The 22,636-nt window shown below is 47.8% G+C and overlaps 2 protein-coding genes across 8 annotated transcripts in view; one reads left to right on the plus strand and one right to left on the minus strand.

Annotated features, from left to right (window-relative positions):
* Positions 1-22,636, minus strand: part of LOC127033113 (ecto-ADP-ribosyltransferase 5-like) — a 95,726-nt gene that overhangs the window by 70,743 nt on the left and 2,347 nt on the right. Inside the window, exons 2-5 of one of the 3 annotated variants that reach the window (XM_050920950.1) lie at positions 15,198-15,285; positions 12,443-13,139; positions 9,604-9,636; positions 8,293-8,513 (exon numbers count right to left, since the gene is read on the minus strand). The exons of 1 other annotated variant lie outside the window; for it this stretch is intronic. In XM_050920950.1, coding sequence (XP_050776907.1) covers positions 8,407-8,513; positions 9,604-9,636; positions 12,443-13,139; positions 15,198-15,263 — 903 coding nt within the window. In that variant the 5' untranslated portion in view covers positions 15,264-15,285 and the 3' untranslated portion in view covers positions 8,293-8,406. Of the gene's footprint in view, positions 1-8,292; positions 8,514-9,603; positions 9,637-9,667; positions 9,704-12,442; positions 13,140-15,197; positions 15,286-22,636 lie in introns of those variants that run through there. One more of the 3 variants, XM_050920999.1, reaches the window with a different exon arrangement.
* LOC127045762 (ecto-ADP-ribosyltransferase 5-like) overlaps positions 2,050-22,636 on the plus strand; it is a 42,459-nt gene continuing 21,872 nt past the window's right edge. Inside the window, exons 1-3 of one of the 5 annotated variants that reach the window (XM_050942485.1) lie at positions 2,050-2,235; positions 4,303-4,386; positions 13,725-13,821. The gene's annotated coding sequence lies outside the window, so the exon portion shown is untranslated. The other 4 variants (XM_050942758.1, XM_050942665.1, XM_050942582.1 and 1 more) reach the window with 4 other exon arrangements.

Raw genomic sequence — 22,636 nt, forward strand, 5'->3', positions numbered from 1 at the left:
TATTACACCAACAGTTACCATCAGACTTGTAATCTCATCAAAGAATATTAAATTTGCTTCACATAACCTGTTTTCCAGGAAATCCTATTGACTGACATTAAATATAGTTAGAATCTAGATCATCCCTGACAGGTGTTTGTCCAACCTGCTCTTAAAAAATCTCCAATGATGGAGATTCCAGAAGCTCTCTAGGCAACTTATTCCTGTGCTTAGCCACCCGGACAGTTAGGAAGTTTTCATTTCATGTTTCCATTCTTTACAGAGGCCCATACCTGCTGTTCTGTTTTGCCTGGATTCAGTGTCAAAGCCAGGCCTCTACTGCAATTCCTTCGATCATCCCTTTTGCCCTTTTGAAACTAGCAGTCTATAACCAAGTTCCTAAGGGAAGTTGTGGAAACCACATCCCTGGGGCCATTTAACAATGGAGGAAAAGAGCACTAGAAAATACAGGGAACAAAATAAAATAGTTCATGAAACAATTCAGCACAGTGCCCTGGGAATGGAATGGGGATGGATTATCCTCGCATGGTTCCAGCTCCTCTAGCAATGACATTACGAAAACCCCTTGCTACAGCTGGGATATGTAAGGGTTAAGTAGAGACCTGGGAAACCGCTGGTGTGCTGACATGGTATTAGGGAGTAGAGGCACGGGCAGGCACCATTTCTGTGCTTGATAGATAATGCGTTACCCCTCTCCCTTCCCTTCTGCTTGAGGATTCTGTTAAGGATTGATAAGTGTTGCAGCTGCATAAGGACAGTGGTTATTTAAAGGAGCCCCTTTGTGCCAGTAGCTTAGCTAGCGGGGTGCAGGGGAAGCAGCCGTTTCCCCTCAGCACATTTTCTAAAAGCAGCACCTTAGTTAGGGGTTACCATGGCGCCAGCAAGTGAGGCCCACGCTCTGCTCTGAAGCTTGGTCAATCGGGCAGCGGTGGGCTTCTGCAGGCAAGAGAGGGCAACATGCCTGGAGGAGCTAGGGGGAGGGGACGGCACGGCCGGAGGAGAGAGGGGGGGTGCATCATGGCGGCCCATAACTCCCCCCCCGCTGCAGACAACTTTGATGTGGACAGTTTGGCAGCTGGGTCCCTTGGAGCACTCCGCAGTGCAGAGGCAGCTAGCCTGCTGACCCAGGAGAGCCCCACCAACACGGCCGCTAAGCAGAGGCAGTGGCAGAGCCCGTGCATGCTGGAGGAGCGGACACCACGGCTCTGCGCTGCTCATGGCAAGCTCCATGCACAGCCTGCTTCGAGGACAGCTCAGTGCCCACCCTGCTTCCTGCACTGACCGGGTCCCGGGGCAGGGAGGGTCTCCCCAGCCTCCTCGCGGTAGCCACACCAGGCGGACCCATGGCCAGTCACTCCCGGCAGGAGCCTCGGCGCCGCCTTTGGCTCACCGGAATAAAACTCCCTCGAGGAGGGGAGAGCGCTTCCCCCCTCCCGCCGTGGCCTGTCAGTGTGACCCGCCCATTGCCAAGCTCCACCAGCAGTCCCGGACAGTGTAGTGCCACTGTGCCAGGCGGCATCTCACAGCTCCCCCAGCTCCTGGCCGCTGAGCTGTGTGCAATCTCGGCTACCAATTTGCCGTGTGATTGGGGCTGCTGGGAGATTCGCCATGGTGGGGTTTGCTCTCTGCTGTTGGCTGGGCTGGGCCTAGCAGCTGGGCCCCGGAAAGAAGCAGTGGAAGGGCAGGCAGCGGACTCCCTGGCTCTCCCAGTCCCAGGGGCAGCTCCAGCCCACTCTGCACAGAGAGCCCTGGGGAACCCAGCCCACTCCCATCCCGGTATCCCCTCCTCAAGCTCCATACTCCGTGCACCCCTCTCATGTACCCCATGCCCCTGCCTTTCCCTCTCCTTCACCTCCCCTCATACCCCCGTCCTCTGCCACTCTCCCTACATCCTCCCTTCCACCTCCCCTCAAGTCAACCCCCTGTCTCCCTCCCTCCACATCTTCCCCTTCACCTCCCCTCAAACCCCCTGTCCTCTGCCAGCCTCCCTGTACAGCCATGGGGGGGCAGCACGGCCGGAGAAGCGAAGGGGAGCACCTTTTTTATGTTTGCTCTTCCTGCTTTAGAACCTGGCTACGCCACTGCTTTGTGCAAAGAAGTGTTATCTCCCCCTTCCCTTCCTTTTCCCAGCTATATAAACGAGCTCAGGGTTATGACCTCTTCTTCCCTTCCCTGAGAACTGCTGATCAAGGGAATTTGTGGCAGCAATTACTGGAAAAAATAGGTATCTTCAAGGTAAAATTGTCTATAGAATATGCTTAATGCTGTAAACACTAAACAGGGGCAGGGATAATTATATTCAGTATATAGCTATAATTATTCATTGTATGGGCGGTCCTATTACTCAGTAAGGGTTTTGGGGGTGTCGTAGTAAATGTAGGTATTTACATGCTAACTCAGATAAAAAGAGAGTGATGTGATTAACTCAGGGCTTACTCCACAACTGAGTTGAGGGGAACAAGTACTGCAAGAAAGAAGCCCGTTTACTCAATCTGCCTCTGGTTCAGCCTGCTCATTGTCTAACAGCTACCAGGCAGCTGAACTCTGCCTAACCCTCTACCTTCAGAAAGGAGATGCTGACTAGGTTTGTAGGACAGATCTGTGGCTAGCCAAGTGTAGAAATACCGTGTGAATTTATTAGGAGAGACATCTCACCAGCCCAACTGTGCACAGGACAGACACTTCCTGTACCTTAGGGCTCAGATGTAATTGGTTATGCAAGGGTGCAGAGGAAATGCAGATCACACACTTTTTGTCTGTTCCCTTCCTTTGCATTGTGACAAACAAGCTCTGTATCTTGTGGCTGAGATGTAGAGATATGAAAACTTTTAAGCAGTTTCCAGGTTCTCAACTGGACGAATATCTCCCAGGAGATTCAAACCATCCAATGATCCTCTACTCTTACTTCTGTTAGTTACTCTAGACATTTTCTTCTTCCCCTAGAGCAAACATTTCACCCTTAGCATAGAGGTGGCCCAGTTCTGCAAGCTAGTTCTGTCAGAACCAGTCTTGCTGTCTGTTCACACTTAGCTTTGCAAAGAGAAATGATGCAACAAATTCTGTGAAGTGTCCCTGCAACAGCATCTTCATTCACTGCCGCCTCCCTGAGTCTCAGATTCCTGTCACACAGGTGTGCCTGTAGACTGACATTCAGCCAGCAGAGCAAGTGTTAGGGCAACTGTCCTGGAAAAGGTGCTGCTGAAATGCAATGATCTTTTGCCTTAATGAGAAATAATCTAAACAGATGATCATAGCACAGAAGAGAGATTTAGCTGTTAGGACAGAGAGGGAATATTGGATCTTTGAAATGTTTTAGAAGAAGAAAAGAACGGTTGCTTATTTACAGTTACTGTGGTTCTTTGAGTCTTTGTCTGTGTCAGGCACTGGTTTCTGGTAGTCTAGCCTAGTGGCTGCAATGGCTGTCATAAGAATGGCCAGACTGGGTCAGACCAAAGGTCCATCTAGCCCAGTATCCCATCTTCTGACAGTGGCCAATGCCAAGTGCCCCAGAGGGAGTGAACAGAACAGGGAATCATCAAGTGATCCATCCCCTGTAGCCCATTCCCAGGTTCTGGCAAACAGTCTTTGTCTTGTGAAAATGGGTTTAGGTTGGACATTACGAAAAACTTCCTAGCTGTCGGGGTGGTTAAGCACTGGAATAAATTGCTAAGGGAGGTTGTGAAATCTCCATAATTGGAGATTTTTAAGAGCAGGTTAGACTAACACCTGTCAGGGATGGTCTAGATAATACTTGGTCCTGCCATGAGTGCAGGAGACTGGACTAGATGACCTCTTGAGGTCCCTTCCAGTCATATGATTCTATGAAAATAGCTAATTTATCCATTCAACTCTGGCAAACGGTTGGAACCCAATTAACATCAAGCCAATGTAGATATGAATGTTCTCCATAGTGCAGGTATTTGGGCATTTAGCTATGAAGCAATGTGGTAGTGTGCCTCAATTTCCCTTTTCAGGCAGCAAATCAGGGTTGTAGTGGCTTTTCTGCTGTGAAAAGTTCTAAGATTGTTTGTAGGCACCAGCTGTGAACTATCAATATCATACATCCTTTTAACAGAAAGTGTGTTCTCGTGTAATGAAATAACACAACCTCTGCTTCCACATGGAATCAGGTGTACCCGAGTCTGCTAACAGATTACAAGATCTATCCAAAGTGTCCCCTGACTGTCTCCCCTTCCTGAGGGGAGTGCGGGCGATCTCCTGACTGTCTATCCCTATCTCAGTGAAGTGCCAGCGATCTCCTGTCTCCTCCTGCCTGAGGTGTTTCCCATTTTACCCTGACAGGGCTTTGCTGATCTACTCTGGAAGAGAGCAACTGGATTTAGATACACCTAGGAGGGCCCTTCCGCCATGGGGAATTTTTCCATGGTGAGTAATGCCTATTGCTGCCACAGAGAATTCAGCTCCTGGGCAGATTTTCACCTTCCTGACCGTGACACCGTCAAGCACCTTCAGGCCTTCACCCCTCATCAGGGTACGTGTTCCGCCGCATTACAGAGCCAATATTTCCCTTGTAAATAAAGTGAACATTGATTGTTGGGTCAGCCATTACAGAGGCATCAGAAGGGTGTATGGACGAGGTATCAGGCTAGTCATAGGGGTAAGTACCAGGTCAGGGATAGTTCAGGCCACATCAGGAGGTACGGTAGGTTCCTGAGTCCCTGAAACAGTCAGGTGGAGGCACCACCAGTTGGTAGCTAAGAGCCCAGGCCCTTGAAACCCACTGCAGACCAAGCAGAGGGACTTTGGGTCAGGACTCCTGTTGATGATGATCTGCCCTTCGGGGTATGGTGACCTGTGAACACCCCTTCCATATGGAAGGGATCTCGCAGCTGCTCTCCCTGCCGAAAGGGGAACTGGGAGCTGCTCAGACACCAGGCTTTCCAATGTGAGCGCACAACTTTCTGGGATGGGCTCCCAGCCCCTCCTCCATTCTGGAGCAGCTGGCCCCAGAGGAGTTGTCAATGGGTCTGTCCTCAGGGTGCCCCCAGGGCTAGGATCTCCCCCATCCCCTGGGATTCCTCCCTGCAGCACCATGAAATCCCCTGGATGGGCCAGAATGAAGAGTGGGAGACCCCTCCCCTGGGGCAGTGGTCTGGGGCAAACCGAGGGCAGCAGGGACATGGCAGGGAGCCGCTCCAGCCACTGCACGATGGGGCCTGGGACCCGGGCAGACTCAGCGGAGCCCAAGCTCAGCAGCACGTCCCCACTTAGTAGTGGCTGGGCACAAACCAGCAGAGTAAGTGGCTTGTGCAGTCTCCTTCCCCACAGCCACACAGTGCCCAGCGTGGGCTGGGGCAGAGGGACTGCCATATTCCTGATGGCAGTGCTAAAGTTACTGCAGGACGTGCTGATTGCATCTCTTTCCTTGCAGCTCTGACCTCTGGACAGGATAGACAAAAAGTACAAAATAGCAGAAGGGTCTGTAATTTATAGACTGTCTCTGTTCCCCCCCCATCTGGCCATGTGTCCTCCCATCTCTGTCCTCCTCTTCAGGGTTCATCTCCCTGCTCTGCTGTGTGTTTCCTCTCCCCTCTCTTGTGTTTTAAAGAGAGAGGCTGTTCTCCCCATATGATGGGGATGGGGAGTGTCTTGTCTGGCTCTGTGCGTTTGTGTGCGTGTCCCTCTATTTCTTCTCCCCGCACCTGGACGTGATGGGGCTAGAGCTGGAGTTGGATCTGAGTTCCCACCACAGGCAGGGGGCTGAGTGTGTTTTTGTAAGCAGAGGCTGAATGAGCTCTCCCCTGATATCTAGTGGTGAGCTGGGGAAGAGGACTTCAAGAGACGACCTTGTTTCCATGTTGCCTAGGTGCTCAGCATGATGGGACTGCTTTGCTGAAGGAGCACTTTTGGCTGGTGTTGGACCACAAGTCACGTTGTTATTGGGGCAGGAGTACTAAAGGGTTGTTATCCTTGTTGTGTGACTCAACAGCAGCAGAACTGGCTTGGCACAATACAGTTAGGTTTCTGTACGACCTGTGACATAGTCCCACACAATATCCTGATAAAAAATCAGCACTATATAAAACTGGTGTAGCCCATATTTAGTGGCATCAAAACTGATTAACTGATCTATCACAAAAAGTAATTGTAAACCAGGAATCATCATCCATTGGGGGTTTGTACTGGGTCCTGTAGGGATCTCTTCTTGGAAAAGTAGCTTTCAATATGTTTATCAAGGAGCTGGAACAAAATATAAAATCATTGCTGGTAAAAATTTGCATATTATACAAAAATTGGTGGAGTGGTAAATAATGATAGATAGGGACCGGTCAGTTATACTGACCAAAGTGATCTACATATTTGGTAAAGAGGGCTAATTTAAGTAACAGATACCTAGATCACTTTGATCAGTATACATCTAAAACAACACAGAGCGAAGATTGTAGCTCACACTTACAAGATAAGGGACTGGAATATAGAATAGGAACAGGGATGTGGTACTACCTCTGTATAAGGCATTGGCAAGACCATTATTGATATGGTGTCCAGTTCTGGTAAACTCCTGATGGCTATTCAGAATATCCATACCCTGCCCCTTGCTGGAATATGTCAGTTGCTATGGTAGCAGTCAGGCCTACCTCCATGCTTTTACTGATTAGCCCTATGCAATTCCAGTACAGTCAGTGGGCATATAAAATTGGATCTTTGATTTCACCAGTTAGAACATATGAACATAAGAACGGCTGTACCAGGTCAGACCAAAGGTCCATCTAGCCCAGTATCTGTCTACCGACAGTGGCTAATGCCAGGTGCCCCGGAGGGAGTGAAGCTAACAGGCAATGATCAAGTGATCTCTCTCCTGCCATCCATCTCCATCCTCTGATGAACAGAGGCTAGGGACACCATTCTTTACCCTTTCTGGCTAATAACCATTTATGGACTTAGCCACCATGAATTTATCCAGTTCCCTTTTGAACATTGTTATAGTCCCAGCCTTCACAACCTCCTCAGGTAAGGAGTTCCACAAGTTGACTGTGCACTGTGTGAAGAAGAACTTCCTTTTATTTGTTTTAAACCTGCTACCTATTAATTTCATTTGGTGATCCCTAGTTCTTGTATTATGGGAATAAGTAAATAACTTTTCCTTATCCACTTTCTCCACATCACTCATGATTTTATATACCTCTATCATATCCCCTCTTAGTCTCCTCTTTTCCAAGCTGAAGAGGCCTAGCCTCTTTAATCTTTCCTCATATGGGACCCTCTCCAAACCCCTAATCATTTTTGTTGCCCTTTTCTGAAACTTTTCTAGTGCTAGAATATCTTTTTGGAGGTGAGGAGACCACATCTGTACACAGTATTCAAGCTGTGGGCATACCTTGGATTTATATAAGGGCAATAATATATTCTCAGTCTTATTCTCTATCCCCTTTTTAATGATTCCTAACATCCTGTTTGCTTTTTTGACTGCCTCTGCACACTGCGTGGACATCTTCAGAGAACTATCCACGATGACACCAAGATCTTTTTCCTGACTCATTGTAGTTAAATTAGCCCCCATCATATTGTATGTATAGTAGGGGTTATTTTTTCCAATGTGCATTACTTTACATTTATCCACATTAAATTTCATTTGCCATTTTGTTGCCCAATCACTTAGTTTTGTGAGTTCTTTTTGAAGTTCTTCACAATCTGCTTTGGTCTTAACTATCTTGAGTAGTTTAGTAGTAGTTTAGAAATATCATCTTCTGAGCAAATTTGATATGAAAGTGACTGAGAGATATAGACATGGGACCCCACAAACTGCGCTGTTACAGATTCACCTGTCTGAGACACAGATTTAATCAATCAGGTATATTAATGAAAATACTTCGACTTAGTTCATTTCTCAAAAGTCTTTTACTGAAGTTATCAAAAGTTGATATGAATGTGCTAGCATGACAGGAATACAAGTAATTATTTATCTAACATGCACCAATTTAAAGCTCTACCATTGTAAGACAAATCACACCTGGAATAGAACTATGAGCTTCAAGTTTTGATCTACTCATTGGTAACGTATAATCAAAGCTTGCCCAAGCAGGTACCAGCAACACTCCCTCCATGTTCCTGTATCAGAGGGGTAGCCGTGTTAGTCTGGATCTGTAAAAGCAGCAAAGAATCCTGTGGCACCTTATAGACTAACAGACGTTTTGGAGCATGAGCTTTCGTGGGTGAATACCCACTTCTTCAGATGCATCTGAAGAAGTGGGTATTCACCCACGAAAGCTCATGCTCCAAAACGTCTGTTAGTCTATAAGGTGCCACAGGATTCTTTGCTGCTTTTCCATGTTCCTGGTTTCCCTTTGGAATGCTGGCAGAATAGCAGGAGAACTTTGGATCTGGCAAGTCCCATCAGACTGATTTGTGTTAGAGAGAAAAAGTGAGTAACACGAATAGGACAATTTAGAAACCAGCAAACAGCTTCAGAGCAGCAGCGTGGATCAAGATGATGGATCCTCCAAACAGTGGAGGGCTCAGCTCATCGGGGAAGGCCAGGCCGCCTGTGGTAGCTGTTAATAGGAAAAAGCAGACCAAAGAATTAATAGGAAATTATTTCACACTGATAGATCCTTAAAGCTGGACACATGTACCCTGCTCACCCGCCATCAATGCCAGACAGAAAATATTAATACATTTCCCCTCAGCAGGACAACCCAGCCTGGGATTTACCTGGGGCATTTACCTCACTGTAGATATATTTCAGCTGCTTCCTCCCTCCTCAGCCTGCTTGTTCCTTTGGTATCAATCATTAGTGAGCACGTTTTACCCGAGCCAGTCCCAGAGGCTCTGGTAAGAGTTTCTTATCTGCCGCATAAGTGTATTCCAGTTGTGAGTAATAAAGACATGAGTCTGTGGAAACTGGCTGCAGACACCAGTAATACCATTTCTCTTGGATTTTTTATTGGCTTTAGGGAAAATGTAGAGCTGGGCAGAGAAGGGTCATTCCATTTTGTGGAGGATTTTGATATTTCAAATTTTGTTCTGCTCTGATTTGAAATGAAAACCCCAAATTTTGAAATTCTCCACACAAGGGAATGGAGCGTTGTCTCTGGGGCAGTCCACCAAGCAGGTTGTCCCAGGGCTGGGGGCACTGGAAGTCCTGGGGTCCATGATTCCTAGGCAGTCCTATTGTCAAATTCCAATGAGAAAATGTTTCATTGAGATTTCTCCGATCTGCTCCAGTAAAATAGTCCTGTTTAGTCCTTTGAGAGGTTGTAGTTCCATTGGGGATAGAATGGGTCTAGTTATGAGAGGAAACAGATGGAGACACTTGTGTTGTAGGGTCATGGATGTGTCTTCAGCTTATAGTTCAGAACACTGAAGATGACTCTTTAGTGCTCTAAGGAGTAATTCCCCTTACATTTTCTTTTCTGAAATCAACTACACTTCGAATTCATTGAGACCTGAAGGTGCTCAGATACTAGTCATGAGAGACATATGAGAAATTGGATAAATAGACAGAATCTACAGTTAAACCCACTTATTTATCAACTGGTTTCATATGACATATTTGCCTGGTGGGATTGCTCTTGGCTCTGAACTTCAATACAGAGGGCAAATCATTTTCAAAACAATGAAAAGGAAAAGATTCTGTCTTACCAGAGTTGTAAACGCATATTTGGTTCTTCTCTCCTACGGTACAAACAGAGATGGTCAATGAAATGGGATTTGCCCAGGTAGAATTTTCAACTTCACTCTGCTGTTTGCAAAGAAACATAGGAACTGTCGAACTGGATTCCACCAATGGGCTGCATCTAGCCTGGAATCCTGTCCCTGATTGAGGTGAGGTTCAGCTGCCTCAGGGGAAGCTGCAAGAAATCCCCTAGTGAACAATTCTGGAATTACCGACATACAGGGGAAGTTTCTTCCGCAACCCTGGCAGTTAGTGACAGCCTTCTGTCCTCAGACCTAAGGGATTATAGTCCTTTTAAAAACAATTATTTTATTCTATGTAACATAACTGTGGAGAGTCTCACTTTCTGTATAAATAGCTAATTTTTTATTGAATTCTAGTGAGCTCTTGGCCTTATGGAAACCTTGTGGCAACGAGTTCCACAAGTTAACCCTGCATTATATAACAGGGCATTCCCTTTTACTAGTTAAAATATGTTGCCTTCAGTTTATTCTTGTTTTATGAGAAAAGGAAAATGGCACTCTCTTATTTGCCACTGTCTCATTTATTATTTTGTATATCTCCATCATGTTTCTTTTTATGTATCTCTTCCGATAATTAAACCATCCCAGGCTCACCTTTATAAATCTCTCCAGACCTCTCATCATTTTCAACACTTTTAGAAAAAAAAATAGGGGGGAGGGATAGCTTTGTGGTTTGAGCATTGGCTTACTAAGCCCAGAGCTGGGAGTTCAATCTTTGAGGGGGCCACCTAGGGATCTGGGGCAAAAATCAGTACTTGGTCCTGCTAGTGAAGGCAGAGGGCTGGACTCAATGACCTTTCAAGGTCCCTTCAAGTTCTCAGCGATAGGTATATCTCCAATTATTATTTTATTTATTTATTTAGAGCCAGGGTGATCAGAACTGAACCTAGTATCCCAGAGAAGGGTGCCCCATTGATCCATATAATAGGGTTATAATATCTTCACATTATTCTCCATCACATCGTTCCTTATGTTTGCTCATATTTGGTTTGCTTAATAGACCTAGCAGCACATTGACCAGAGATTTTCATTGAGATTTGCATCGACTCTCCACAATGATGGCCCCGTCTCTTTCTGAGTTGATACAGCTCATTAAGAATCCAGTGACACTATTTCTCACAATGTGGGTTACCTTGAATGTGTGTCAGTGAATTTCACCTGATGTTGTGTTGCCCATTCTCCAGACTTGATTAGATCTCTCTGAAGTTCCTCACCATCGTTCCTAGTTCTGACTGCCCCAAATATTGTGCCATCTGCACTCTAGGCCACCCAACTGCTCCCTTTTCCACATTGTGACGCTTTGTATCTCAGGGGAACACCCAGCGCCCCCATGTTCATCCTTGTAAAATGACTGTGTGGTATCCAATGCAAAGTTTGTCATGTTGGGTGTCTTTGGAAGGCTCATGATGTACTGAGCATTGTTGTCATAGTGATGTTATAGTAATTGTTGTTAAAGTAAAGTTATGGTAATGTTACAGGTTATAATTTCATGTATATAGTTATGAGGCTGAAAATGTGTCCTCATGGCTTAAAGCAAGCCCAGGGAAAGCCTCTCGAAGAGCAGAGGGGCAGTTCACACCTCATCAGGGCATGTATGGGACAAACCCAGCCCAGCCTCACAGGAAGGAAGGACACTGGCCGAGGCAGCAACAAAGAATCTGTTGGACTCTCGAGTGAGTCACCCCCCCTTTCTTTGGTCAGTTTGGGACTGTGATGATGTGATGCTCACCTAACTGGGGGCGGGTGGGGGGAAAAGCCAAGAAGGGAGAAAGAACATGATAAAAGAGAGAGACATTTGCCACGCTCTTCCTCTCTCTTCCACTTCCATCGACAGACACCACCACCAAGCGACTGAAGCACTGATCAAGGGGGAGAGCCTGGTTGAAGGGCAGCCAGCCAGCCTGTGGTGAGAAGCATCTAAGTTTGTAAGGACATTGAAAGTGTTAGGATCAGCTTAGAATGTGTTTTCTTTTTATTTCGTTTGACTAAATCCGACTTCTTATACTTTGAGTTATAATCACTTAAAATTTATCTTTGTAGTTAATAAATCTATCTGTTTATTCTACCTGAAGCAGTGTGTTTGGGTTGAAATATGTCAGGGACTCCCCTTGGGATGACAAGCCCGCTGCATATCAATTTTTTGTTAAATTGACAGGCTCATATAAGCTTGCAGCATCCAGCAGGCATAACTGGACACTGCAAGATGGAAGTTCCTAGGGTTGTGTCTGGGACCGGAGATACTGGCTAGTGTCATTCGGTTGCACAATCCAAGCAGCAGTTTACATGGCAGAGGCTCTGCGTAAACAGCCCAGGAGTGGGGTTCTCACAGCAGAGCAGGGTAAGGCTGGCTCCCAGAGTCAAGGACTGGAGTGACCTAGCAGATCACTGGTCCAAATAGCACCAGGGGAGTGTCACACACATCCTATGGATTTGCTGTGCTGTGTCTGAGGAGCCACAGCTGCTCTGCCAGGGCTCTTGTGGACTCTGTATGGGGTGTGTGTGTATTGAAGACTCACAGCGGTTTGGGGCTTTCACCTGTTTTTCTAGTGATCCCATTGCGATGATGTCTAGGCACCTTCTTCCTCAGTGAGCGATTTGGACCCAGTGTCCACCCACCCCAGCTCGAGGCCTCTCTAGCAGCAAGAGTCATGGCAGCCTCTCTCCCCTAGCCCTGGTGGCAAGTCAGGGTCCCTCTCCTCAGCTCTCCCTGAAGTGAGGTTTTCAAATTCTCCACAGCAAATAGCCCCACACAAATATTTCTTGTGTTCAGTCCAGTACTCACCACCCAGGTACGCGCAGTTAAAATGGCTGCAGGTCCGGTTTGTGCTCCGGAGGACAAAGTGGTTACTCTCTTGTCCTCGGGCCACATTGAATATCTCATGGACTGGGATTAACACTTCTTCCTCCTCCTCATAGTGTGAGAAGGCCCTGATCTCAGCACCAATGCACGTGTGGATGGTGAACAATGTGGCTGTGCCAAAACGCTTAGCTACTCCTATCTCAAAAGACGAAGAGGCAAACTGTCCAAACCTGATGTGACCTGATCTCGTGTGCTGAAAACTGACAGAACTCCCCCGGTACACCGTCATTTTGTACATCACGTCACACCTCCCTCGTAAGAGCTGTAAAGCTCTTGTCAAGTAATAATGAAAGGCTTTGAACTGGAAACTGGCCATGTAATGAGCTCGAGATGTCCCAGCCTCTCTCACTGCCGCATTCAACTCACTGTGAAAGTCATTATCAGTATAGGCTATTATGGCTCTTCCATGCTCATCTTTAAAGCCTCTGGGCAGAGAAATCTTTTTCTTTACAAGTTCCCATTTTTTTTCTGAGCTTTCCCACACCCTGCTAAACAGTGAGAACATGGACTTTTCTTTCTTTAGCAGTTCAGGTGCAATTCCATCCATTTTTTCAGCACATCCTATATACTGGTCATCAAAAGCGTCATCCATCATGCTCAGCTCCTCCTGACATTTTGCCTGGGAGAATAAAGGAAACATTCGGTCACATTAGCATTTGTGTTACAATAGCACCTAGAAGTCACACCCAGGATCAGGGCCCTGTTGTGCTTGGCTCTGTACAAACACACTAGGAGATGGCCTCTACCCCTAGAGACGTACCTCTAAAGCGACAAGACAGAGGTGGGAGAAAGGGAGGGAACACACAAGCAGAATCCTCAGTGTGTTGTTTGGCAAATGTCACACTGGAGCCTCGATTTTTGGGAGGGAGGAGCAGGGTGGGTGTGATGGATTTGTAGCTGCCCTGTAATAATTGATTAATACTGTCTGTTGCCCTGGTTCCTGAGAAAAAGAAGCAGGGGTGGATACAAGAGTTCTGGGAATGCAGGTGATCCAAAGATCTGTGTTAGGTTTAATGAGGAACACTTGGTTAAGAGGGGAGAGGGAGTGTTCAGGGGAGCCAGGCTAAGAGAAAGGTCCTGCTGGGGTGCAGAGAGCCTGCCTACATTAGCCCCAGGGGATGGTAGCTCTTTAGGTAAGACTGATGTGAGTGTGGACTGTGGGTTGTTTTAAAATCTGGTTTCTCTAAATGATTTGTTCCTACAGGAAAATGAACAACACGTTGGTGTCAGCTGATACACTACTAGGCACTGACTCCCAAAGGGATGAACTGCAGGGCCCTGAACTCAGCCGGAGCTGCTGGGTAAGCACGATGGACACACAGGTACCGCAGCCCAGGGCCCCAATTGAGAATGGGAGAATCACAGGATTCCTGCCGAGGAGGGTAAAAGCACAAGGACTGACACCCGAAAGGCTGCACTCAGAGACCAGCGAGCCACGTACCCGGGACAGAGGTGTTTTTAATTTACTGGGGTCTATGTTAGTGTCACAGATATATTGTGTGCAGGTGGGGAGGGGGAGGTTAGGCAGAAAGGCAGGACGGGATACATTAATAGGGAAGACAAAGCAGGGGGAACAAGGGACATAGAAGGGAGGGAGCTAGGAGGGACTGAGATCCCAATCCACTCCCCCAGGAATATTTAGAAACCACCCCCATTTATCTCAGTGGGAGTCAGTGGGTTGCCATCTCCATATGCCAGCCATGCACTACATGCTCCAGGGCTGGCGGTGCCCATGGGAAGGTTCCATCCAACTCCCAAACATGCATGGAGGACGGCAACACCATTGTGATGGGTTGTATAAACCCCACACTGGTTTACCAGGGTTTAACCGGTGTCTGAGCCCCTTTAGGCTGCGAGGTGGCACCTGGAAGGTGTTACGCATAGGTGGTGATCAAACCCAGCTGAGGATGTCCCCTCTTGGGCTAAAGGCAGAGAGAGGCCTGGAGCCAGCACTGGAGGGCCCAGAGCCAGGAGGAGGCCTAGGAGGCTGGGGGCAGTGAAGCCTGCGGCCAGAGATGAGTTGCCTCAGGTCAGGAGGAAGCCAGAGACAGTGTTGGTAAAGCCTAGGGGGCATTTGGACTGGAGTTTGAGGGGCTGCAGGAAGGGGGGAAGACCTCAGTAGTACTTCTCCTGGCAGTAAAGAGTGGAGAGACCTGAGGGGAACAGGGAGGCTTCTGCAGGGTGAGGAGGAAGCCTGAGCCGGGCAGAAATTGGTTGAATTTTGTTCTTTTGGTTTGGGATTGTGTTGGGTGATTCCATGGGGGAGCCCTGTGAACCTGGCCCTGCAAGAAGGGTGATCCAGGAGAGGCTGTGCTGGCTGGAAAAAGGCTGTGGTAGGAAGATATCCATGGAGGCAGCAGCAAGGAGTCTGACGGAACAGACCTTGGCTGCTGGTCAGAAGACCCCTGGACGGGAACCCAGTTTCGTGGGAGGGCCTGGGTTCCCCTACTAGCCACTGAGGATGGTGGCATGGGGCCCTGATTAGGCAAACACCTGTCCGAGGTGGTCTCAGTGCACTTGGTCCAGACTCAGCACATAAGGCTGCACTGGATGACCTCTTGAGGTCCCTTCCAGTCCTACACATCTATGGGTCTAAGGCAGTATGGTTGCCTGCATAGGCTAGAGCAGAAACACGAGAAAACACAGAGTGTTTCACTGGCAAAGCTCAAGAGTTTACCTGAGGGATTCCCAGCCAGGTTTGAAGACAGAAGTATGTCAAGGGGATCAGCAGAGGCCTCAGCATTGTTCCAACTTCCACGGTGCAGCTGCAGGAGAATCCATCAGGAACGTCAGTGGAGATGTGGGGGGAAAGAACACATCAAACCAAACATCCTCCCCATTGTTTCACTGTGATCCATTGTTCCACATTCAGTGACTGGGATTTCCCAGGCATGAATTGCTTTCTCAGGGACTGCAGCCCAGCCACAACAGAGGCGGGTTTGACCCTGAAATACAGTTCTCAGCTGGAGGGGTGGGGAGTAGTTGTGGGGAAATCCTGCTTTCACTACATGGTGATCACATTTCCCTAAAAGACTTGGGGGGGTAGAAATATGATCCATAGTGCTGCTGTGGTTACTTGTAAGTGCCATTACACAGCACAGTACACTGAAACCAGCTGCCAGGCAGGTCTGTTGATCATATCCTAGGGAATGGGGCTAAAATAACGACATAGCTCAATATTTCAGTACCTCACCCAAGTGTCTGGTCAAGTTTTTGCTTGGCAACTAACTACCTTATACACTCTGCACCTCGCTGCTTAGTTCTGCCTCATGGCTAACAGGGTGATCGATGACTCAGATGTCAAACACCAGGCCTGATCGTAGGCCCAATGATCGGAAGAGCCACATGGCACTCTCAGAGACACAGACAGACTTCGGACACCTGGCCTGGTCAGGGACCCAAAGCCCAGCCACATGGAGACAAACAGCAAACAGACCAGCACACAACTGATGAAGTCCCTTTACCTCCATGCACTGGATTGACAGCTACATCCTGCATAACTTCCCTGCTTGTCTCTCCTGTTCACCTGCTGAGCTAATCCCTTGTTTAGAGGATACGTAGTGGAGTTGGGTCTTTGGGGTTTGATTTTCTGGCCAGGGAAAGAGAGCAAGGCATTGGAATTTTGAGACTGGACCGTGGGAGAGAACCATTGACATGAGGACTAGAAGATGGCAGTGTTTTGCTCAGGGAAGCAGAGGTAGGGCCAGGAGTGGGAAGCAACAGGCTTGGGGTGTTTACTGCAAAGGATGGGACTTCCATTGCACACATGGAAATGCCATTCCTCCCCTGCCCTTTGCCCTTAAAGGAGAGGGTGTGTGGTGGTGCTTTCCCTAGCATGGTGTAGCTTAGGGGTTAGCTTGGTGTAGGCAACTGCTGAGCTGTGCCTGGGGTGATAGGATGGATGTCAGCACAGAGTGAATGGGTACGAAACGTAGGGGTGTGATGTGTGTACAGAAGGAGGTGGGTGGAAAATGAATCTGAACACGTTTTATATTTATTTTAAGAACAATGGGCAGGGTGATGCTTCTTCATTTGAAATGGCTCTTCCACGGTAGTCTGACATTGCCCGTGTAAACAGGATCTGCTGAATTCTTCCTTGACAGCTAGCTGGGAGGGGGAGAGACTTCTGGAGCAAACTCTATTTACATAAACACACCTGCTCTGCTTAGATATCCAGCAGACCGAATGCTGTTGCTCAAAATTATCAACTTTGTCTGGGGTCGGGTTACAGATCAGTGGGGAAAGTAACTGAAATACATTCCCATGGATTGTATTTTCTAAATGGACAACCTACCCTAAATTCTCAATGACTGAGGGACACTCATTGCTATATTTGCTTTCTACAACCAACTCTTTGTATAACTTTTCATGAGCGATGTATCCGGATACTTGGATGCGAATATCTAAGCTGTATTTTTAAATTTATTCACCTACATTTGAGTTATTGCTGATTATGCACTATATGTATCTTACGACTTGAAAAACAAACTTGGTATTTATGGATAATCTAAGCACTATACCTGGATGTACAGACATTCTTTTCTTAACCTGTGAATTATATAATTTTTTAACATTAGCTTTAATAAAAAAAATTAAAACTGAATGCAGGGGTAGTGAAATGCTGTTACCAGTATTGGTTATATTATTGTAATACAGGGAAGCAGGACTGTGCTTAACTTGTCCCAAATGAGGGAGTCACCCTCAGTTGAAAGAACATCATTGAGCCAGGGGCTCGAATGCAGAACCCTCTGAAAGTAAAGGGCGGGCAGGCAGGCAGGCAGGCAGGCAGGCTGGCTGGCTGGCTGGCTGGCTGGCTGGCTGGCTGTTCTGTTCTGTTCTGTTCTAACTAGGAGGTGCATAGCAACTTCCTATGAGTCCCTAGACTTGTTTGACCTATCTCTAACCAGCCTGCAAAGAGCTGAAAATTGCTAAGATACTGAAGTGTAGAGGTTACACCAGAGAGGCTAATGGCAGCACAAGGTGACCGACAGTCAACTTCTGACCGAGTGGCTGGTGAGGCAGTGAGCAGAGCAAGCAGCCAGGAGGCAGAGAGGCACAGCGAGTGGCCAGCAGGGCAGCTGGAAGAGAGGATCAGTGAGCAAGTGCCCGAGCAGCAGAGCCAGTAAGGTGCCTCTATCCCCCCTCCACCCAGGGTGGCAGGTGAACTCTGCAGATGCACCTCTGAACCCTGGGTCTGCACTGACCAAGAACAGCAACTGTGAGTGGGGAGCAGAGAAGGGTCGGGCATGCGCTAGGGACTTTTGGGTTGCTGGACTTAAGAACCTGAGGGGAAAAGGACACTGCCAAGCTTACTTGGGGGCGGGTCTGTTGCTCATGGTTTATGTTTATGAACCCTGTTTGCAGTGTTTTCCCAAATTAACACCAAGTTACTTCCCTCCTTTTATTAAAAGTTTCTTTCCCACACTCAGACTCTGTGCTTGTGAGTGGGGCAGGATTGCCTCTTGGAGGCGCCCGAGGGTGTGTATAATTTTCCCAGGTTACTGGGTGGGGTCTCAACCCAGTTCTTTGTTGTATCAATAGAAAGGGAACCCCTAGATACTGAACCGGGCCCTGGTTGCTGCTGGCTTTGCCTGGCAGAAGGGTTACACCAGAATATATCTGAGCTTTGATACATTTGGGGGGATACAGCCACACTCTCAGTGCTTCATGTTTTCTTTTTTAAGGCAGGATCCCCTTTTGAATGTAAGTCCATATAAATGCCTGATTCTCAAGGAGAGAACACCGCCTTCCCACTGTAAAAGCCCACATTTGTGTCCTTTTCCAAACCTCAGACTGATTTTTTACACACTTCCTCTCTTTGTCCCAGCCATCTTGCTGTAGCACCAGTAATGGAGTTGCTCTCCAAAGGCCCCATTGGCTATAACTTCGTTTGGGGTTTGTAGTAGAGTTGAAGGCTCTGCAAAATACTTAATATAGTTCCAGACTCTGTTACTTTTTCAGGCATCTCTAGGGCTGATGGGAAGACTGTGGATTTCACCAGCCCCAGCCCCTCGAAATTCAGTCTTAGGCCTAGCTAACAGTGTGAACCAAAGGCTGTGAGCCAGAGTAGGCCTGGCCTGGGCAATATAGCAATGCACCAGGTACTGGCTGACACCAAGTAAGCACCTTCCTGACTGGAGATGATGGTACAGGACACCCAGAGTTCTCAAATATCAGTGTGAACACATTCCTAGGAGATGGTACAGGGACACGCCGATCCTGAGTAAGATAAGGATGGGATAACAGGATAGTGGATGGGGATGTTTTAGTGGAACTAGCAGGTACCAGGATTAGGCTGGCAACCAGCCACATCTGGAGTGCAATACGTAACTTGTCTGTGTTAATGTATAAAAGGAGAAGCCATAGGAGGGGCACCTTTGTCCAGCTGAGGGGGCAGCATCCCAGGGCATTGACTGAGCTGGTCCATTTTCGCACAAATCTATGTTAGTGGCCCTTTAGCTACTAGGGAGAGCTAGGACCGTGCTTTGGTGACAATAAATGTGGCCGAGTGCCTTCAACACTGAACTGAGATGGTCCCTTACTGGAACTCAGTGGGTCTTTTTGGTTGACCCTCTCCCAATACCAGAAGAAAGGGGAAGGGCAGAGGAGAAATTAGGATCCTGGGGCTGACAGTTCCCAGGGCTGATGGGAGAGACCAATGCTCCAGGTCAGCCTGATTGACAGGGCAGGCAGGCCAATGAGGGAGTCAGGAGCCTGGGGACCAGACGTGAGCTGGAGCTGCCAGGGACAGAGTAGGGCAGAGCTAAGGAGAGATCTGCAGCCAGAGCTGGGCTGGGGAGAGGGGTTCCACCACCTAGACCCTGCGGCCATGTGGCCACAGCCAGAGCAGGTGTCTGACCTGCAATATCACTGCAGCACAGCCAAGGCTTGGGAGGGAGGCCTAGGACTTGTCAGGAACAGACTGTGAACTGCCCTTATGTCCCAGAAACGCTGTTTGGGGTTTCCCGGTGCCCACAGGGCTGGTTCCCTGTTTCCTTTAACCTTTCCCATTTTTCCCTTATTTCTCTTGCTGCTGCTGTTTAATAAATTGTATGTGGTTTGAACTGAATGCAGTGCTCAGGGGTACGAGAAACAGCTGGTGAGGAGACAACACCCCAGAGTGGGACCACCCTAGCTCCTGTCATAAGTGACCACTACGAGATGGGGGGTTAGGTCCCCCAGGAGTCCTGGGACCAGCCTTGTTGGGGATACGAGAACTCTGCCATACAGGAGAGTGGAAGGGGAGTCCCTGAGGTCAGGCAGGCCTCTGGGTAAAGGGAACTGGGGCGAGGACTTATCCTTTCCCTAGCCGATTCCAGGGGTAGTGCAGAAACCAGGAAAGTTCCCCACAATAGCAGGACCATTCCCCCGCTTACACTTACACACATAGACATGTCTAGACAGGAGTTTTGACGTCCTAATTTCAGTGAGGTTAAGGTCAGCCATGAGTTTGGGGTGAGGGGATGCAGTGGTGAACGTGCCCAGCTACATCAGCGTAAAAACTACAGAGACCCCTTATAGGTGAGAATAACAGTAAAAAGAAGTCGGACGGCTCTCATTGATTTTGCTCCATAGTGAGCCAGCTCTTACTTTGGCTGTGAGAAGGCTCAGTCAGGTGGGGATCCAGAAGCAGCTGGTTGGGGCTTGGTGGGGTGGGGATCCGGATGCAGATGGCTCGTTGAGATAGTCTACATTGAAACCTATGATGGAGGGTCAGCAAAAATGCTGAATTCCCAAATCCGCAGAGATTAAGCAGATCCATGGAACTTAAGGAGTTCCATTTTTGAGAAAGAAAAATTAAAGAGAAAATCTCAGGAGGTGGAGGAAAGGAACAACGTATCTATTGTAGGTAACACTTTGGAAAGAAAATTGAGAAGGAAAATAGAACAGTTGGCTCAGGCACAATGAGCCTTATCCCAGGAGGAAGGGATTAGTGAGAAGTTAAGACAAAGAGTAAATAAGCCAGACATGTCACAAACCCACCCACAGTTGGGCCGCTTATTACAAGAAACTCAGGGAAGTGTAGACATTGCTGTGAAGGGCTGTAAGGAGGCAATCCTAGATATCAGGACCTCTCCGGAAAGGTGAAAGTCTTTGTGACCTGAAATTCCAGCAAGTAATTTTGATACTTTTAAGTCAATTGAGTCAGAAGGAATAATGAACAAGTGGCATAATTCATTTTGAAGCTGGTATGCCCATTGTACCCCAAGCCACTTTAGAGCCAAAACCAGAATCTCTACAGAAACCTGCCAATACCCGACTGTCAGAAGGTGCCGGCACCTGCCCCAATCAAGAAATGGTATAAAAGGTTAAAGCAAAACTCCCCACCTAAATTGTCCACTGTAGAAGCTGCCCAAACACAGGAGACACTGGTTCCTTTGAAAAAAGAGGCAAAGGAAATCCCACATCTAACTGTAAAGGAGGGAAAAAATCAACTTCTAATTCGAAACCTTCAGGATTGAGTCGTGGTGTCTGTGGGATCGCAGTGGTAACAAATGTAACAACACGAAATGCCATTGCAAAATTGGGAGAGCGAATAAAAAAAAGAGCTCCAGTCGCAGCACATACGGCACATTGGGAAACAGCAGTAAAATGATTTCAGTTAGACAAAAAGAACTTGGTTGCGATTTGACAGGTAGCTGTAGACAGAGCTTTGTGAAATGCCACCAGAATTTCAAGCAGGAGAAAGCTCAGTTAAGGACACTGTACATCTGTTCGAACAGCACCCAGGGCAGTTGAGGTCACCCTGGTAGCTAACATGGAACAACAGAAAGGCGAGTCACTGCATAATTTTCACATAGACTTTCAGCAGCATGGATACCTAATGAAATGCCTGGAAAGGAAACACCCTCAATGTATTGATTCGTTAGTTAACAATTCTTTGCCAGAGGTTCAGGGTAAGTAATAATGCATGCACACTCCAATATGCAAGCACCTGTGCTGATCGCTCCACATCCCACCAACCTGTATCACTTAGAGGTCTCTGAGCACAATTGCACTTGCAACAATAGCTTCCAAAAGAAAGGCATGAAAAAATGTAGCCCAGTAGCCTCCGCTCTACAGCAGCCATTCTCAAACTTCAGCAGCCGTTCTCAACCCCCTTCTGACAACAAAAATTGCTACATGACCCCAGGAGGGGGGACCGAAGCCTCAGCCCACCAGAGACCCGCTGCCCCACCCCGGGGGGGGGTGTCAAAGCCCAAACTCAAGCCCCACTGCCCTGGGCAGGGAGGCCAAAGTCCAAGGGCTTCACCCCCAGGCAGGGGGCCTGTAACATGAGTCCCACTGCCCAGGGCTGAAGCCCTCCAGCTTCAGCTTTGAGCCCAGGAAGTGGGGCTCGAGCGTCAGCTTTGGCCCTGAGCGGTGAGGCTCGGGCTTTGGCCCCGGGCCCCAGCAAGTCTAAGACAGCCCCGGTGACCCCATTAAAACGGGGTTGCAACCCTCTTTGGGGGTCCCAACCCACAGTTTGAGAACCGCTGCGCTAGGGGAATGAGCCTAGTGGAACTTAAATATTCCTCTTGTTAAAAATATATTTTTCACAGCTGGACAACCAAGTATTTTGCATTTTTAATTGGTTTAAATCCAATAGCTCTACATTCCACACCCACCCCTCTCCAGTTCTTGCTTTATATTCAAATCGAGGATGGACACGTGTCTAACGCTCAGCTAGTGCACTGGGCTTTGGTATTGCGTGACAGAGATATAACAGTGACCCCAGTATGGACCTTAGCTCCATTGCTGGATGCCCTGTTGTATTCTGGAAACACTCATGTGTGCTCAGATATTGATTAGTGAAAACCTTAACCCAGTTTTTCACATTAATACCACCCAAAATAAAAATCTTTGAAGCATTTTGCTCTTTCCTAGATAAAGCCAACCACTATGATCATGAAAAAAACAATATCTTCTTGTTATTGATCCATTCTCCAAATGGGTGAGAGTATTTCACCTTAAGCTTATTTAGATAAAAGCCAAAGAGAGAATGCTGGGGAAACTGGAGTTCAAGTTGATAGGGAAAACCCGACCCTGCCCGAGGCCTCAGGCTATTTGCTGAGAAATAGGCCCAAAAGCCTTCAGCTAACAGCAAGAGTCCTAATTTGTTTTCTCTTGTTTCGA

This window comes from Gopherus flavomarginatus, chromosome 1, assembly GCF_025201925.1.
Source record: "Gopherus flavomarginatus isolate rGopFla2 chromosome 1, rGopFla2.mat.asm, whole genome shotgun sequence".
Lineage (NCBI taxonomy): Eukaryota > Metazoa > Chordata > Testudines > Testudinidae > Gopherus > Gopherus flavomarginatus.